Source organism: Cibotium barometz, chromosome 8, assembly GCF_041138505.1.
Source record: "Cibotium barometz isolate CiBa-2024 chromosome 8, ASM4113850v1, whole genome shotgun sequence".
NCBI classification, from domain to species: domain Eukaryota; kingdom Viridiplantae; phylum Streptophyta; class Polypodiopsida; order Cyatheales; family Cibotiaceae; genus Cibotium; species Cibotium barometz.
In genome coordinates, this window is record NC_141053.1 from 15,328,303 (window position 1) to 15,347,659 (window position 19,357).

Below are 19,357 nucleotides of genomic sequence, written 5' to 3' on the forward strand. Positions count from 1 at the left end.
AACATAGATTCAAGAAAAGACCGATCTAACAAACGAGACAGGTCCGTGTACTACACGGGCTCTGCATGTACAATGAATAAGGAATCCTCATCATGTGTCATCCTCCTCCCTAGCCTGATGGTACATAATGTCAATGTCCACACTCCACCCTGAGTGGCAGTGCTGCTCTAGGGTGCTGGGGTATATCTATAAACCGAAGCTGTTGAGAAGATGGCTTGGATTTGTGGGAGCGGGGCTGTTTGGCTTTTTGGAGGGACTGTGCCTTGTGTCTGATGATGCCATGTGTGTGAGGACCCAACATGTATGGGATGCACTGTCCTGATGCCGTTACCAGGGATCTGGGACACCGTACGGGAAATATAATTTTTTTTTCTCTTATCTCACGATAAAACTATTTAAAAAATACTTACAAACTTAAGGCATTTTCAATTTCAAAGAAAAGACAAGTTGTTACAAACCAAAATTCTATTAAAACCAAGTTGAAAACATACATAGGCTAAGTCATACAATGCGAGGCGCTCTAGGCGCAGGTAGTACAAGAAGAAGTGTACAAAAAAGAGAGGCTAGAGGGTCGGGGCTAGAATCTAGATGGAGGCGGCTAGATGGAGAAGTGATCACTATCAAAATTAGAGCTCTCGCTAGGATCATCTCCAATGGGAGAGTGCCCATTGGAGCGCTCGCTGAAGTCACCTTCGCTAAGGATGTTGCCCTCGTCATCAAATTCGGGCTCTCAATTGCAAGAGTGGAAGGAAGAACTACGGGAACCTCGTCGTGTGTGGGCTTGCATTGTGCTACTGGAGCCGGGACGAAAGGTGCATCCACGAGTGCCTAGTAGCAGAGCAGTGTCTACTCGCACTGCTTGTTGCGCGCCCACGACGAGTTCGAGAAACTCATCGATCAATCTCCTCGAGCTTTGCATACAATCTCTCCTCCTTATCTACCTCCTTGTGGACACTCTTGAGAGAGTCGCTTGTGACCTTGAACTCGTCCACATTGACCTACAAGTGATAATGTACATTGACACATAGTTATTATCAAATAAAACTCAAAAAGCATTTGTGGGGAACTAGTTACTATACTCTATAAGTATAGTTGTAACTTATACCTGTCTAGCTGAGTCCATCTCGTGCATGGCATGCAACATGTGCAAGTTAGTGTGGCAGTAGCTTCTCTAACTGTCGTGTGCTCAAGCGATTGTGGAGCTTCGTGTGTATGAGAGAGTAGGTGCTTCAATTCTTCTCACATGCACCCAAAGCGCAATCTTGAGCCAAGAGTCTCAAAGCCACCTTTTGGAGGCGGTTGAGCGTGTAGCCAAATGTCTCCCACCAAAAAAGGGGTTTCACAAGATACTCCCTTTTTCAAGTATGTGGTGATGAAAGTGCAGCTCGTCCCTCTGGTCATTGTAGCTAATGAGCTCCTCCAGGAATTTCCCATGGAACTCCTCTGGCAATGTCTTAGGCAAGAAGGCATCGCGGTCCTCCAGCAACTCAATGTCGGTGAAGAGGGCGGGTGATTTGTAGGCCAAATGTATCAAGGTGGCAAATGCATTAGGCAAGAAGGCATCACGGTCCTCTAGCAACTCAATGTCGGTGAAGAGGGCGGGTGATTTGTAGGCCAAATGTATCAAGGTGGCAAATGCCTTAGGCAAGAAGGCATCGCGGTCCTCTAGCAACTCAATGTCAGTGAAGAGGGCGGGTGATCTGTAGGTCAAATGTAGGAAGGTGCCAAGACCATGGATAGGTCGTCGCATCCACCTCCATCTCCTATCCACAATGCGCAAAAAGATCTTCGCTCTTGTCCTCGTCGAGGGAAGAATAAGCATGCAACTCGGTGGTGGCCTCTCGCATGAAGTGGACCAAGAGGCCCAATGTAGCACCCTCTATGTCGGTTATGCGCAAAACACTATAGAAGGGGTTATGGCAATAACAATGCTCTGCACCTTGGTCCAAAAATCATCATGCAAGCACAATTTTTGCCTGTTCTTTGTGTCACTCGTCCCTCTCTCATCCCAATCCATCCACTCCGGGCTGACCACTGTTTGGCGAGGGGTGTCTTCACATCATATAGTCTCTCCACGAGAAGCCACATGTATGTGAAGCGTGTGATGGAAGGCTTATTTGGCTCGAGGATGCTATGTGCGCGGAACATAGCAAGCACCTTCACCTTTGAGGTTAAAAAGGTGACGATGGAGGTGGCTTGCTGCATGATCGTCTTCATCCACTCCAATTTGCCCATGTCCTCCATGAGCAAGTCTACACAATGAGACGCACATGGTGTCCACACGGTGGAGGAATAATCCCTCTCCAATAAGCGACTCATCTGTCGGCAATTCGATGCATTGTCGGTGATGACTTGCTCCACATTTTCTGACCAACCTACATACATGCCAAAACATTTTCTAAGTAACTTAATCTTCCATGCCTCAAATGATTGAGACTCAACTTTCAAGAGCATAAAGCAAGGCATACCTCACGGTCCTCACCTCAATGATGGCTTGCTTAATACGACGATATATGAAGTTGCCCATTGTCTTCCTCCCCTTCTTCCCGGAATCCACCACTCGTACAAAGTATGTGCCTAGAGGGGAAGACACAAGTATGTTGATGATTCTCCTCTTCTTTCTATCACTCCACCCATCAGAGAGGATGCTACACCCATACTTGGCCCATCTTGCTCGCTTGCACGTGCACTAGAAAATTATTAATTCTCTCCCTCTTTTCGTCAAATCGTTGTGTGTGCATGTCGTGGTATGAGACGTCGGTCCATGCATTGTGTATCGGGCCCACATTTGCAACGGCTTTCACCAATGTCTTCCATTGCTCCACCTTGAGCACATTAAAGGAGAGATTGCACTCAATAACGGTGCGTGCAATTTCTATCTCCGCTTGACGTTGATGCTCTCAAAGATGTGATAGGGGAGCCATGGAATCCCCAGTAGCTTCGGCTAAAGTAGGTTGCCTTGTACCTTGGTCGGACATTGGCCTCTTTGAGGAGGCAGAGGCGGCTACGGAGGCGGCGGGACATGAAGTATTTGGTGGTGGGGAAATGACCTCATTACGAGCACTTGAGTTCCTACTTGGGCGGTTGACATCCCTAATGGCTCTAAATATCTCATCGACTTTGTTTTGAGGCACTTCCTTGCATGGGGCCACTTGCCCCCTCACCTTTGCAATGTGCTCTTGGAGCCTAGTGTGGCCGCTCACGTAAGGCTCGCCACAATATTTGCAAGTCCACCTATAGCATTTTGATTTTCCGGTGGCTTGCGAGACATGGATAGCATGCAATATGAAAGCTTCATTCATGTCTCTTGTCATTGTGATTGATGAAGAGAGGAGCGGCTTGAGAGAGAGGAGTATAGAGAGGGGGAGGAGGGTGGAACTTAACGCTTGGGCAATGGATTATGGAGCCTTGGAGAGAGAGAGAGAGAGAGAGAGAGAGAGAGAGAGCTTTAGAGAGATCATAGATGGAGGGCTTGAGACTTGAGAGCTTTAGAGAGACCATAGATGGATGTGGGAAAGAGAGGCTAGAAAGCTAACTCTTGACTTTTGAGCAATGACTCAATGAGAGAGAGAGAGAGAGAGAGAGAGAGAGAGAGAGAATCTTGCCACTGAAGGTTGCTGTAGCTTATCTTGTGTTTCAAGTTTCAACATCAGGAAGGAAAGCTGTGCATCTTGTGTGTGTGTGTGTGTGAGAGAGAGAGAGAGAGAGAGAGAGAGAGAGAGAGAGAGAGAGAGTTTGGGGGGAGAGAGGAACATCTGTGTGAAGAGAAGCGGTTTCGAATTGCTGCTTGCTGCTCTTTTAGGGTTTCAAATTGCTGTTTTCTGCTGTTTTAGGGTTTTGAATTGCTCTCTTACTACTATTTTAGGGTTTCGAATTGCTGTCTGCTGTTGTTTTAGGGTTTCGAATTGCTTTTTTCTGTTGTTTTAGGGTTCTGAGTTGCTCTCTTACTGTAGTTTTAGGTTTTTAAATTGCTGTTTTTTGTTGTTTTAGGGTTTCAATCTAGTGTTTTAGGGTTTTTGGCTGCTGTTTTAGGGTTTTGAACTGCTGTTTTAGGGTTTCAGGTTGCTGTTTTTAGGGTTTCAATCTGCTGTTTTAGGGTTTGGGGTTGCTGTTTTAGGGTTTTGTACAGTTGTATTTTGCTGTTTTAGGCTTTCAGCACAAAGAGAGAGAGAGGGAGAGAGGAGAAAGTGGGAGAGATGTCGATTCTCAATGAAGATTTCATTAACAAACAATGGCTACATTGGGTCTTGACATTGACAAAGGCGAGACAGAGGATGAACTTCGTGAGCTAGGCTTTTCTAAGAGGCCTAAATGTTCTGGCGGTGACAATGAAGATGATGTTATGGTTGTGGCACTAACCTCGGAGACAAATATGTCCTTGTTGGTGGGTGATGGGTCGAACAATGTTTGTAATGATGCATAGGTGGATTGGGATCTCTTGTTGGATTTCTTAAATTCCCTTCTTCAGAAATATGTGGAACATAATGAATCAAAGGTAGTGGATATCCCTGAAGAGGATGTTTTGGAAGTCACGCCCCATGTTTTACAGGTCTTGGCAGCCTTCCACAAGAAGGCTGCAATTTTCTTTTTCACAGGGCGCTTGCCGCCAATGCATATGATCCGTCAGTGGTTGACGTCCCTTTTGTAGTCAGATGTGGTAGATGAAATTTTTGATGGACCCAAGGAATTTTTTGAAATTATGTTTAAAACGCCTGAAGCTTGGCAGTTGGTGCTTCAGAAAGTGCCTTTGTTTTTTGAGGGCCAGTTGGTGCATGCCGTTCCATGGAGACCCTTGGCTGAGTTTCAAGAAATTCTTAAGCAAGAATGTCCCATTTGGGTGGAGGTGGAGAATTGCCTTGCTATGTATTGGCCTCTACTGCATGATGCAATGCAATCTTTGGGAAAAGTCTTGGTTCCGTCCATTCTAGGTCCAACAATTGGAATAGATTATGTATGTTATGGAATACCGCTCGTCCCCGTCCTCCATGGTTGTGTCTTAAGTCACCAGGAATGAGGTGTATGCATTTCAAGCTCCATTGGGGAGCTTTTGATGGACACTGTTTTCAATGTTATCAATTAGGGCATTTCATGGCTGAGTGCAAGCTCAATGACAAAGATCAGGGGGTGCCTATTGAGGTGGAGTCTCAGGTGGGCAAGGATACTTCTTACATGGTTGTGGAGCACACATGCAATACTTTTGATGTACAACATGTTGATGTACACCAGGTTGAGGATAGAGGAAAACAAGTAGTTCAGGAGGAGGCTCCTTGGAAAGATGTGGTTAGCCGTAAAGGCAAAAAGATGAATTAGTCATTTGACCAAGGGGAAATCCGGAATTTGCATGATCCTCCTATTACTTATGGTCGCCGGGCTACTTCACGTCAGGGTGGTGCTTATTCTCGGGACCGTCAGCCTTTTGTCCAAGGACATGGATCTCTTTTGTAAGGTCCCTCCCAAGCCATGTATGTGTCTCTTTTAATATAGATTTCAATAAGGAAAGAGAGTGTACTTAGAGAAGAGTGAGACAATAAGGCTAGAAACATTAGGAAAGTGTTAGAATAAAAATATTAGCTCTAAAAATCCTAAAAGAAATAAGAAGACAAGAATAGTTCTATTAAGAGATAAGTATCTCCAAAAATAGAAATTCGAATTTAGGTGATAAGAGGTCATATTTAGAGTACTTTTACATATTTAGAGTCCATGCATACTAAAAATGTGGAAAAGCAATGCGTTTCTAAAGATGACACGTTTGCGGCTATATACATACGTTTTTGCCTATTCTACCCGCGATGGCTTGTAGACTAGACGCCTTTCGGTTCTTTTGACTTGTTATACGACCATATTCTGAGTTTTTATCAGAGAGTTATGGCCGAAACAATTTGCTGATTCTGTCAGGGTCTCTATACAGGGAAAACTGGAAGAAGACAGCAAGTAGCCTTAAGATAATCCTAGAGCTTGAGATGTATATATTCCTTCATTCTTTTCTAGTATCTTAGAAAAGAAGGTTAGATTGCTATGGTCTTTCGGAGGAAGAGATCAAAACTCCATAGCTTTTCTTTTAAAGAAAGAATAGTATGGCGTAGCCCTGTAAGAGAAGGCTATTTTACCATAGATCTTCGAAAGAGAAAAGTCACAGTACGAGTAAGAGAAGATAAAGCTTGGGGATGATTGGATGATTTCAATCGTAAGAGAAGGTATTAGAAGACTCAATTCTCATATGTCAAGTTCTAAAGCTCTTGTTATCGAGCAAAGGTAACGATAAACGACATTAAGCTTGATGCATTGAGGGATTTCTTGCGTGATGTGCAGGAAATGTTGATTGAAGCTCGGGATTCTATCAGGAGTGCTCAGGATAGAGCACGGTTTTATGCTGATAGAGGACACTCATCTCGGTCTTTTGAACTAGGAGCGTTGGTTTATTTAAATGTTCCTAAAGACTCTCAGACTTTATCAACGGGAAAATGCTCGAAATTATTTCCTAGATATTGTGGTCCATTTCGAGTTATACGTCGAATTGGTACGATTGTGTATGAACTAAAACTGCCTCCACATGTTAGAGTTTATCCAGTCTTTCATGTCAGTAGGTTAAAAGAGAAGCTGGGAGGTGAGGATAACACAGTTACTCCTCAAGAACTCGTTGAAGTCGAAGATTTATCTTATGTTCTACACGAACCTGAAAAGGTACTTGAATTCAGGGAAAGGAAACTTTGTAGTCGACTAATCCCTAAGGTTAATAAATTTTTATGGAAAGATAGAGAAATAGAGGATTCGACTTGGGAGTTGGTTGAGAATGTTCGGTCCATTAAGAGAAATTAGTCAAATTCAAGGGTTTTTTTATGGTTTTAAGAAATTTTTTGAAAGATGAAGCTACTTCTAATGCTTGCTAACAAGCGGAGAGCAGATGGTGGGCCAGGCATTGGGAGATGATTCTTTCATGTTCTTTAAGGCTCAAAGAGATAATGTTCAGAAGGCTATGGCTGTTTGCGATACTTTTGGTCTTGCTTTGTGGTTATACATTAATATGCAGAAATCTGCTCTGATAAACTGTATTGAGAGCGATTTTCTTAGTTTGGGATAGAATGGACAGGTCATACAAAGGAGATGCATCACACACCACTTGGGTTATCGATTGGAGTTGATGTTGATTCACAGGTCTTGTTGGCATGGATTTTTGCAAGGATAAATGATAAGTCTGTGTATTGGAAATCTCAGGGTTGGCCTATGCATGTTTGGCTCAAAGTAGCACAATCCATTATGAGTAGCATAATATCTTTTTCTTGCCTTTATTACCATGGATGGGCAAAGCTTTGCATCAAATACAACTGGCAATTAGTTTTATGCTATGGAAAAGAGTAGGAAATAAGCAAGGACAGACGTGAATTACTTGGGAATATATTACCACTCCGAAGAGGAGTGGAGGGGTAGCCCTATTAGATGTCAGATTACATATGGTCATTAGGAGGAGATGGCCTTTATTGCAAGATATGTGTGTATCTCAAGAGCCATGGGTGGCAATGGCTAAGGCTCTCATAGAGGAGGTCGCACTTGTGCATGGTAATTTAGTCTTCAGTGAGCTAGGCACTTTCATCCTCAGCCTTAGGAGCATCCCCGCCTTCAGTCCTAGACTAATCCAGTCCTATTGGAGCTTTTGCGTTTGCTTCTCCAGCAAGGAGGTCTTGCGTTTTGCTTCCAATCAGCATCTACAGCAGTCCAAGCATACTACAGTCCTTGCAGTGCTAGGCGCAGCCATTCAGGACATAGGCACCTGTTTTTAGCACCTTTTTAGGCCCCAATTCAGCAGGCATCTCTGCGTTTTCTGCAGAGATTCCAAGTTTACCTCACATTTTTGGAGGGCATTATTTAAAAACTTCGGAACTAAGTTGCAGTTGTCTAGTGCATTCCATCCGCAGACAGATGGCCAAACAGAAATTTATAACCAGTTGGCCTTTGATGTTCTCAAGTCATACTGTCATGAGCAGCATTCCAAATGGGAACATTATCTTCCATTGGTCCAAGCTATCTTGAACGACACTCATTCATCCAGTGTCGGACGGACTCCATATGAAGGAGCCTTTGGTCGCCGTTTTTCTTCTCTTTTGACGAGAACGGTGTCTCCATCTCTAGAGGCTAATAAAACCACGGAAGCATTTTCCGAGATCATTGAGTCAGTCAAGGACCGCTTGACCAAAGCTCAGGAAGCATATAGTAGATATGCAAATAAGTCTAGACGAGATGTCCACTTCAAGGAAGGGGATTGGGTCTATTTGCGTATCATAAAACAGAGATTGAAACAAGTGGGCAAACATTGTCCCAAGCTTTCATTCTGTAGTTTTGGTCCTTTTCCAATAGTTAAGAAGTTAAGTGATGTCTCCATGAAGTTAAAGTTGCCTACCAGTTGGACAATGCATGATGTTTTCCATGTTTCTTGGCTAAAACCATATGTTGGTCGAGAAGTGTTTGATGTTTCAGATGAACAGCAGCCAAACGTGGTAGATGAAGCAGCAGCTATTGAGCCCGAGCAGATCCTTCTTTATCGATGGAAGCATGGTTCCGGTCGACGGATATGTCAGTTCTATATGAAATTCCGAGATCGAGGTGCCCACAAAGCCATATGGCTCGACGAGGAGTTCTTCTAGGAGTACCCCCAGTTGTTGGCGGATTACTTGGGAGCCATGAACCTGCCGCCAAGCTAAGTAGGAGGGAATGTCACATGCACTCTGCACTCAGTGCATGGTGACAAACTGGCTCATCATCAGCAGTGCAACATTTGTACAGTATTAGAACCCACCAGTAGGATGATATTTGTCGTACACCGTGACCCCATTGTACATCCTCAGTCCATGATAAGTCAGGCACGAGCTACGTAGGTCATTCCTCAGCCTTGGCGGGTCAGGCAGTGAGTCAAGTCCCTTAACCCACTTGGAGAGAATCATTCATGCATGTAGAGTCAATAGAAGCCTTAGGGTTTGCATCAGAAAGCACTTTGCATACTGCATAATATGCATTCATATGCATGTGCATCATTTAGAACATCCCAGAAGCCTTACGGAATTTACTAGGATTTATCTAGTATTTTTTCCATATTTTCAAGTATTTATTTAGCATTTATTGTCATTTATAAATATAAGCTTTATTAAATAAATGACCAGCCAAGTTGACCAGCCTCTAGTTAGTATAAATAGGCTTGCATAGGGCTTAGTTTCCCATTCAGTCTTGAGTGAGCTAGGCACTTTCATCCTCAGCCTTAGGAGCATCCCCGCCTTCAGTCCTAGACTAATCCAGCCCTGTTGGAGCTTCCGCGTTTGCTTCTCCAGCCAGGAGGTCTTGCGTTTTGCTTCCTATTAGCATCTTCAGCAGTCCAAGCATACTACAGTCCTTGCAGAGCTAGGAGCAGCCATTCAGGACATAGGTGCCTGTTTTCAGCACCTTTTCAGGCCCCAATTCAGTAGGCATCTCTGCGTTGTCTGCATAGTACACAACCGCCTGCAGTTCAGTCCTCCACAGTCCCCAAAACAGCAAACAGTCCTGCGTTTTCTGTCCAGCATCAGTACAGCCCTGCGTTTACAGTTCCACAGCAGTCCTACCTTGTGTTTTCAGTCCTACAGCAGTTCTACAGCAGTTCCTCCGCCTATATGCATCATCGATACATGGCTACAGCCCTTTGGTGAAGGTAACACAGCGTTCATAAGCATTTACAGCATTCTAACATAGCTTAGAACAGTCCACCGTCTTCTTTTCTTAGCCTCAGGTGTGCAGCCCCTCCTCATGCCCTTGGGAAGAGTGCGTAGGCTTGAGATCAGTTCATTGAGGTGTTTCTACAGCCGTGTACAGTTCAGCCAGGCTTCAGATCCATGTAGAGCAAACCATGTAGTCATCTGTGCATACCAGCATGTCTCATCTCCCCTTTTTGCAAGCTGTTGTGATGACTCCAAAGCAAGCCTAGCATACCTATGTAGAGGGAGCTCCCATAAACTCTGGAGGAAAGATATTGACCTGGTAAGAGCCTCTACTACGAGTGGTGCAGCAGCCATCTATGCTCGAATGATCTCATGTGGGACTGATGGCTTTGTAGAGAGAGGATATTGCACGTACAAATGATGTGAATTATAGATATATAAAATGAAGTACAAGCCCTTGTTATATAGGCCTTTCTCACACCAAACCATTTGACCCTTAATGCACACAGCGTTACACACGTATAAGCTCCGACTTATCCCAATAGAGGTGGTTCACACGCAGACACACACACACACACACACACTACCGCACCTGAATCCTTCTCCTTGGCTTCGGTAGTCAACTCTATCGGTTGTCTATAAGCCACTGTGAAACCTCTGCCTCCTAGGCATCTTGGATTATGACCATTACCACAAGACTGCCTAGCTCGGCACCCTTTCCTAGGTTATGCCAACTTCTGCCAATAGTGCTTGTTATCTGTCATCTAGTGGCTATCCGGATAACATGAAGGGTTCATGTGGTAAGACTAGGTATGATCTCTTCACCGTTTGGAAAAGTACTATCCTCTCATGTGGAAGAGTAAGAGCATGCGACAAATTAGATTCCATCTCATTTCGGCAAAGAGCTCAAAAAATTAAAGATTATTAATTAGGGGTTTTACAACAAAAAATTTAAAAAGTACTTGAAAATCAGTGCCACAACCTAGGGCCTTTGAACTCAAGACTATTGAGCCATTCCTAGATGCTCCAATGTGTGAATATCCCACTTAGCAAAAGTCTCTTGATACCACTTGACAACCGCATGGTCATCGGTTGGCGAAGGCATGATCAACCTTGGGCTTGACATCCTCCCCCACATGGGTTGTGGATATCGCGCTCTTGTCTACCTTCTAGCCTTAATTGCTAGTGGCGAGTAAAATCCTAGCCATCCCGGTGGCATCACTTCTCAAAGTCAGCCAACTGACTCCACATTGTTACAGTTGGATGACTTTACTAAATGCCCACTGACTCCATATATCTCCGGTGCACACGAAATATGCGTGCTAACTTCGAGAAAAACAGTGACAGAATGGTGACGGGTTATGGGCTGGAAAGAAGTAAAAGGTTAGAAGAAAAGCTTTTAGGGTGGATGAGAGGGCTGAGACGAAGTGTGCAGCTTTCGGAGACCAATAACTTGGAGATGGCCTATAAAGATCTTGCACAAATTGTATGTATGAGCCAACAAGAAGGGTGGGGCTGAATTTATAGGGACATTGAGTTTGAAAAAAGCACCTTTGCTCTAGTTTTGTGCTTTTCAAAAAGCTGGGCCTTAAAACTTAGCTCCCTTCTGCTTTAGCACAAAAAGAAAGCTCACGTATGCTTTTTTTAACTCGTGCTTTTCCCTTTTTATCATTCACACCTCTTTAAGCGTTCCTTCTCCACCTGGCCCACACAATTGTGTGTGTGCAATCATCCTGTACTTCTGTGTCAGATTCTCTGCTCGCTGTCCAGACCAGCTCTGCGTGATCTGTCCAGTCAACCCGTGCTGTCCAGCCCTCCTGTATGCGCTGTCCAGCTCCTGTGTGCCGTGTCCAGTCCTTGTGCATCCTGTCCAGGCCCCTGCTTGCTTGTCTAGGTGCCCTGTATGCTAGGGTTTGGCCACCTATGGGCAGGCCTGGGCGCCCATTTGGCCACCCTGCATGGCCTCTTCATTAACACCAACAGGGTTTCGAGCTATCCTTGCTTAGGTTTCCCTTTTTATATAAACAGAAAAGTTGACTTTAGTGAAGTTACATCTTAACCGACATCATGTAGATATGGTATCCTTTCACACTATCATATAGATTATAATTGGACATCTATAATGTGGACACTCAAATTCACTTCAATTTAGTTTAAACATGCAAAATGATCCGTGGATGCTGTCTACTATTGGACTTTTAAAAAATTCTACTAATTATTTAATGCAAGCAATATCTAATGGTATACCTTAGTCAAGTTGCTATATACCTTAGTTAAGGTGCCATACAAAGGTACCCACCCTCCTAATAAAAGAGGGGTGAAAAAGGTTTGAACTCTCAACGCTATAGTGAAGCTTATGCTCTATGCCACTAAGCTACTAAACATAAAGCTTGTGTTGTTTTTGTTTGGCTTCCTGCTTTCTGGATTTTTAAAAACCAATCGAGACTTTAACAACGAGACAGCTTTAACATTACAATATTACACTAGCTAAGGTTCTCAATTAGTTTGTTAGAATTGATTGAGAAAATCGTTGTAGACAGCATGCGTTCATCGGTGAATTCTTCATTTGTTTACATATGTTGATGTACATTGAAGGCATGCCTTCTTTGACTTCTTCGTTTGTTTACATATGTTGTACATTTCAGGTTTACAGTTTGCAGCAAGGCAGGCGGGATGTGGAGACAGTTTTAACCATGGGCATCATGGAGGATGTGAACATAGTTCCTCAGGCTGCTGCTGGTGGTAACTCCCTTTGTACTCGGTTCAATACACAGCCTGATTTCCTCTACAAGCATGAGGTAGCCACAGGCTTAGTGATTCCAAGTGTCAACTGATTCTTGCTTTCTTCTTCTCAAGCAGACACTGGTATGGTGGATTTGACCATGAATGTAGTCGAGCGTGTTCCTGGAGGATTCTCTGCGGGGGGTGGTTTATCAGGCAGTGGGTAGGGGGTGGTTGTTCTTTATCGTCATGTCTTGCATAAACTGTCCGTGATATATAAAGGTATCTTTTGATTATTTTTCTCCCCTTGCAGCATTACAAGTGGTCCTCTTTCAGGTCTTATCGGAAGGTTTGCCTCGTCTCAACATTGAAATAGTACTTGTTTCTAGGTCATCTGTCTGGTAGTGATGCTGTGGCTGGACACAATCAATGATCCAGACTACAGAGGTTTTCTGTTCTTCGCAGTTTTGCATACTCCCATAGAAATGTCATGGGGAAAAATCAGAAGTTAAACATATCGTTGGAGCGGGGTCAAGTTGATTCGATGTTTAGAATCAATTATACTGACCCTTGGATTGAAGGAGATGATAAACGTACATCACGCTCTATTACTGTGCAGGTAAGGGTTCTGTCCATGTCTGCACCGCCAGCTTTCACATGTAGAATATATTGCTCACTTTTCTCATTAATTACCTCTATGACAGAATTCTCGGACTCCTGGGACCATAGTCCACGGTATCAGAAGAGGATCAACGGGCCCCCTACATGGGGGGGTCACCATTGGCAGGCTAACGGCAGGGGTGGACTACAGCCGTCCTTTGAGACCGAAGTGGAGTGGTACTGCTGGTATATCTTTCCAGGTAAGAGCTTTGTACAAAGAAAGTTGAGGAGGAACTTACAGATGAAAGGATGAAGAATGCCCAGCTGTTGATAGACCAATACAAAGAAATGGAGAGAGAGCTTCTAGAGGCCTAGGAAAGATTTGTTGATATAACTTAATGTAGTTTTTGCTAAAAAACAAAGAGGGCATCTTGTTGGATAAAATGCTTGATCATTTTTAACTATGCACAGTCTTGTCATGTATAATGCATTGTCTACGGGTTGAGCTTGTTGTGAGCTCGGTGCCACTACCCAAAATGCACAATGATCATGCCACATCAAATGCTTATAAGAAGGTTAAGTGTCCCAAATGCATGTTCAAAGGTCTTAGTGGCTTTAATGCAGGGGAACAAAGACTAAAATGAAAAAGGCAGTGTTACAATGCTAAGTCATAGAGGCTTCACCTCAACAAAAGCTATAAATTGGCGGCTCATGCTCTTGTACTTACGGTACTAGGTCTATTAAAGAGTGGTGCTGGATACAATGCCTAATTATTCATAACTTATTCTTAAGCCTTCTTGTGTAATCATAAAGCTCGTCAAGGGCTTCGTGTTGACACCCAACACAACCTGTCAGCATGCCATGTCATGACGCCATATCATCATGCCACATTACCTGCTTAGTCTACAAAAAGTTAAGTCTCCCCAATGCATGGTCAAAGGTGAAAGAGTAAGTAAAGAGACGTTTAGTTCTAAATGCAGTATTCTCACATGGAATTATTTTCTCAGCGTGCAGGAGCCCGAGATGATAATGGATGCCCCAAAGTTGTGGATATGTATGGTGGTCCCTTGACTTTTAGGTGATTATCTGCTGATTATTTCAATCTTGTAATGGTTTACAAATCTTTTTTTATTCTTGGGGATTTGTAGTGTCTTGAGGGTCGTTTGGTTTGAAAAGGGCCCGTTTGTGCACAGTGGCAAGGTGTATGATGACATGCTTGTTGCTAAGCTTGAAACAGTTTACACGGACTCTGGAGATCATGGCTCTTCTCAGGTAAAGGGCTTAATCTATGTAAAAGCTTCTTACATTCAGGTGTGAAATTGACTCATTGCCCCATATTTTGATTCTGAAGTATGTACCATCAGTTTGTTTTCAATGTGGAGCAAGGCATGCCCATTGCACAAGACTGGTTGTTTTTCAACCGGTTAAACCTTCGTGCCAGACAAGGAGTTCAAATAGGTCCTGCACGTTGCATTGCCAGGTGGTACCGTGCGCATTTGTTGGTCATCTGATATGGCATTGTATCTTTTAGAGAGAACTAAAGCAGTGTCGCATGATTGCTCTTAAATTATGCAGCTTCTCGGGAGGTACAGTAATTGGAGATCTGGCTCCCCATGAAGCCTTTCCCATTGGAGGTACAAATAGTGTTCGTGGATACGAGGAGGGAGCAGTGGGCTCAGGTCGATCGTGCATAGTGGCAAGTGGTGAAATATCAGTTCCAATGGTATTTGCTTCTCCGATCAGCTAGACGGTTGCTACCATTGTAGTGAATGTAGTATCGTGCATATAAACTTGGAAAAGCTATTATGTGCATGTACATGCGAACATAATGCAAGCGCGTGCAACCTGGCGGGCATGCATGGGTGCGTGTGGGTGCTTTGCATGTGCTGTAGAAGGGTGCATTTTCCTTTGTAAGGTATTTCAGTGTTTTTTAAATTATGGTTGCGTCTTGGATTCAGTTTGGACCAGTGGAAGGTGCTGTTTTTGCTGATTATGGCACAGATCTCGGATCTGGCCAGACTGTTCCAGGTGCGTGTATGCATGTGGTGATGCTATGAAAGCAGACCCAGGTATCTAGAAAGCTGCTTGAAACTCTGCATTGTTTATATGCAGGGGACCCTGCTGGTGCCCGTGGTAAGCCTGGAACTGGATATGGATACGGGGCTGGCATTCGAGTGGACTCCCCTCTTGGTCCGTTGCGCCTTGAGTATGCATTAAATGATATCAATCAGCGGAGATTTCATTTCGGGATCGGATACAGGAACTAGGTACTGCCTTGCGCAGTGACCTTTTCATTTGGTCCAATTTTAGTAGTTGCAAAGCCAACCACTCAGGGTAGTGCTTGCTGATCACAATGACATCATCACACAATGAATGTGGATGCTTTGCAGATGTGCAACCATGTGCCTTGAAGAATGCGAATTTATTTTGCCGGTGACATGAGTTGCTGTGTGTCTAGAAAGCAGACCAACATCGCAACATTTTGAGAGATTGGGATGTGATGCTTCCCACATGCACAATCTTGTGCCTTGAAAAACAGTGATTTCTTTAAGAGATTTTCAATGGTGATATAAGCTACGTTGTGTTTTAAATGAGTAATTTTTATCATAAAGCAGCCTGCCATACCAAATTTGCTCCAAGGGCTCAAAGAGCCAGAAGTACGATATTTTAAGCCAAATTAAAAGAAACAAATTGCTCCAAACTAAGGAAAGCTTGGTACTTTTTTGTTGGGTTGTACAGTGCTTACAAAAGCTTGCCTCCTAGTGGTTTGTTGGGTTTAAAATTATCCTTTTCCAATATGAATTTAGGTATCTATATTTAGCTTTGTTTTGTACCTAAGGAACATAACCGTAAAGTCAAAAATTTATACATCAATGCCGTTCTATGTAAGGTTTGATAAAAGTATGTGTACATGCTTTCAAGCATTACACACTAGATTTTTTTACAGAAAACTCAGCACCATGTCTTTCCACGTAGTTATAAAATTTTCATAAAAATATCACAACAAAACAACAAATCCTCCATTTGGAACTATCATGCTTTTCCTCACAGTAGAATCATCTGCTGACGGTGGCAGTGCAGGAAAATCCTGAGAGTAGAAAGCTTCCAACCGTCACCTTAATTGTTACCCTAACCCTTACATTAGAGTCTCATGATGAAGCAATGCACCCCTCCATAGTGATGTCAATTTGGGCTCAGAACCCAGTAAAGAAGGTAAGAACCAGCCTTAGAAACATAGGCAAATCCTTGGCTGGCTATGGTGCCGATGCTAGAAGGCCCTCCAGGTTTGGCCTACAACCTTCCTCCAAGTTTGGCCTACAGCCCACCATTAGGAGTAACAGCAGTTGGCGGTGCAATGTATGGAGTGTAGAAATGAACTATGATGGATTTCAATATCAGGTTCTTGCAAGTCTTAGAGCAACTTGGAGAGAGAGAGAGAGAGAGAGAGAGAGAGAGATGCTTTAACATTCCTCTCACTTGGCCTATATCGTTGCAAGGATGAAATCATTCTCTCTGTCATAGCTTCGGCTTTCTCTCGGGTCTCAAAGTGACTTGTGTCTTTAGACAGAATTCCCAACCCGTCATATAGCTTCGGTTGTCTCCCGGGTCTCAAAGTGACTTGTGTCTTAGACAGAACTCCAAGCCGTCCGAGCATCGCAAGTTCAATCCTCCAGCACAGCAGGATCTTTGTCCGATAAGCCCCACATATCAACCTTCTCAAGCGCATGAGCTTCCCCTTTTCTCCTTTCTTCCTACAAATTATCAATAGCAATGCATAGTTACATCCCTATTGTGATCTGCATGCATCTGTAGCTCATGTTATAGCTAGTCCATGCGATCTTCAAGCTCGGACATGACAACCCTATAACTCAGGTAGACTTGCACACACAGCATTCCCAAAGCCAAGTGCCATTATTAGACCTGCACAAAGCATTTTGGCAAGTTGACTACCTACCCACGTTACCTTCTAAGAAACCATATTACAGAACTTTGCAAGCCAAAGTTGGCAGCCAGCCTACACATGCATTAGGATAGCAACAATAAACCGCCAAAGTTTGTTGATGATATTTCCCTTGTGTCTTTGCGCATATGGTATTTGTGGGTAGCAGTAGACCTGCCCAGCCTGTCCCTCACCGCTGGCTCTTGGCTTCTGCTACTACTGTTGATGTGTTGCTGCTTGAATCAGCAGGATCACTTTTTAGGGTCATCTTTTGTTACTTGGGACATGGATGGGTGAATCCTACACAGATTATAACTGTGGTCCTTTTGGTAAGGTTAACAAAAATAAATGTCTATAATATGTTGCAATGTCGAAACAAGGTGTTCTAGGTGGTTGGAGGGCTGAAAACAAGATGTATAGCGTTAAATGTGTGAATTGTGGCCAAAGGTGCATCCGGATCAATCAAAGGGTTGCTTTTGTAGCCAAGCAAGTCAACATGGCTTTTGTAAGAGCAGAGAATAACCTCATTCTTGGTGGGTGGCACTGGTACTGTGGCTGCTACTTATGTTGGCTTCAATCTTTTAAAGAAAGCATTATAGAGCTTCATCCTTTACAGATATTTTAGTAAGTGTCCAGTGCCACTCAAGCTTGCCGTACAACGGTAGTGAGGCACTTACTAGCTAGGAGTTCAAGGTCCGTGGTTTTGCACAAGGATAATTTTTGATGGGCTGTCACCCTTCAAAATATGACGGGTTTAGTCAAAATAATGTTTTTTCACAATTTACTTTATTTTTAGATGGTCACTCAAAATAAGTGGCTGTATATTATGGCCAAAATGTCCAAAAACAGGCATGACGCCTATCAAAAAGCAACCTTGGTTTTACTTAAGAGGTTTCAGAGGCTTTTTTAGTGAACCTCATGAAAAGAAGGTGCAATATACTCTTGAAGTCAAGTGTGAGTCAAGGTTACTTTATGTCCCTTGTTGACATGGCCTTCCATTGACATTATCACACGCCATGACTCAAAGACATGGAAGGTGTTGCACACTATGTTCTGTGTTGACATGGCCTTCCATAGACATCATCCCAAGTCTTGACCCTTAGAGATGGCAAGTGTTGAGTGTGTAGTGCTGCTCAGAGGGATTACAGTTAATGATTTTATTGAGTGTGCAATATCATAGAGATTTCCCTCTCTCTATGATGGTATGCTAAGTCCTTTGTTGCTATTATCTCTAAAACTTCATTTGCATGCATTCATTGTTGGCCACCTTGGCATTTGGATACAAAATATAGGGTTGCAACTTCATGTGCTTACTTTGAACATCCAATTTGCCATGTCCATGGGCTTATGATCCTTTTGCTAAAAATTGCCGCGCCCTTTTCTTGACCGCATCTCATAGCAAACCTCCACTTTGATGCATGGAAGCTCTTTATCATTTTGCTTTAGCTAGCCATTCCTCTTCTTCTTCCTTGTTGAGAGGGAATTCAACCAAATTTTTACTCTTTGGTGTCTATCTTGTGTGCTTTGTTGAAGTCGTCATGCTTCCTTTGGGCATTGGTGATAAATAAGTCATCATCTTCCATTAGGTTGTAAATCCCCTTATCCTCTTGCTCACATCTTGAGCTTCCAACTCAATAAGCTTCTTCTACTTGTGAGTCCTAGAACTTGGGGATAGTAATTTGTCCACGAAGTTTGCATCCTCCTTGTCAACCCATGACTTGAAATCGTGAGTGTCTTCTTCTTTATCTTTGCTTGATCCTCCCAACCTGTTAGGACTCTTTTGTTTCATTGTGCCCCTTTAGCCTTCAACATCTTCATTCACATAGCCCCCTTCCCTTCTTACATGTAATGGCCTTGCATCTTAGATGGCTCCCATGGAGTCTACTGTTCTTGATCCTTATTGGAGGGAATTTCTAGTTCCTTATCTATGTCTTATGTTCCACTTGCATGGGAAACTTGTTGTTAAGGGTTGGTTGTTTGAACTTGACTTCTTTTGTTGAGGTGAGTAGCCGCTTCTTTTGCAGTATGGGACTTCACTATTGCCACATGCTTCTTTTGCAGTATGGGACTTCACTATTGCCACATGCATCCCCTGTTTGTTTACCATCTTTGGGCTTGCATTAGACATGATTAGCCTTAGAAAATTTCTTTGGCCTTGTGGCTCCATTGGCATCATGCATTCTAGCATATTTCTCCCCATTACTATGCCTATTACCTCTTCATGTAAGAGCATCATGATGCCTCTACTGTGTGTAGAAAAGTCATAGTTTCTACTAGACTACAATGCTTAGGAATCTCTCTCCATTGGTATTTTTTAGTTGCACCATGCCTTGTTGCGTGTTGACCTTCCTCCATGTTACGCATGTCCTTCGCGTGGCATGTATGCAGGTACTTTAACTCTCTCTCTCTCTCTCTCAAA

At 43.4% G+C, this 19,357-nt stretch overlaps 1 protein-coding gene across 7 annotated transcripts in view; it reads left to right on the forward strand.

Annotated features, from left to right (window-relative positions):
* Window positions 1–15,822, forward strand: part of LOC147635951 (outer envelope protein 80, chloroplastic-like) — a 77,971-nt gene extending 62,149 nt beyond the window's left edge. The window contains exons 6-17 of one of the 7 annotated variants that reach the window (XR_015266470.1): window positions 12,323–12,419; window positions 12,534–12,621; window positions 12,712–12,747; window positions 12,864–13,017; window positions 13,103–13,258; window positions 14,006–14,076; window positions 14,192–14,270; window positions 14,350–14,478; window positions 14,574–14,721; window positions 14,957–15,026; window positions 15,111–15,265; window positions 15,389–15,822. Coding sequence is in view for 3 of the 7 variants with exons in the window: in XM_086801366.1 (XP_086657492.1) it covers window positions 12,323–12,419; window positions 12,534–12,621; window positions 12,712–12,747; window positions 12,864–13,017; window positions 13,103–13,258; window positions 14,006–14,076; window positions 14,192–14,270; window positions 14,363–14,478; window positions 14,574–14,721; window positions 14,957–15,026; window positions 15,111–15,265 (1,170 nt within the window). In the remaining 4 variants the exon portion in view is untranslated. Of the gene's footprint in view, window positions 1–12,322; window positions 12,420–12,533; window positions 12,622–12,711; window positions 12,748–12,863; window positions 13,018–13,102; window positions 13,259–14,005; window positions 14,077–14,191; window positions 14,271–14,349; window positions 14,479–14,573; window positions 14,764–14,956; window positions 15,027–15,110 lie in introns of all 7 variants that reach the window. The other 6 variants (XM_086801366.1, XM_086801367.1, XM_086801368.1 and 3 more) reach the window with 6 other exon arrangements.
* Window positions 15,823–19,357: the final 3,535 nt, after the last annotated feature.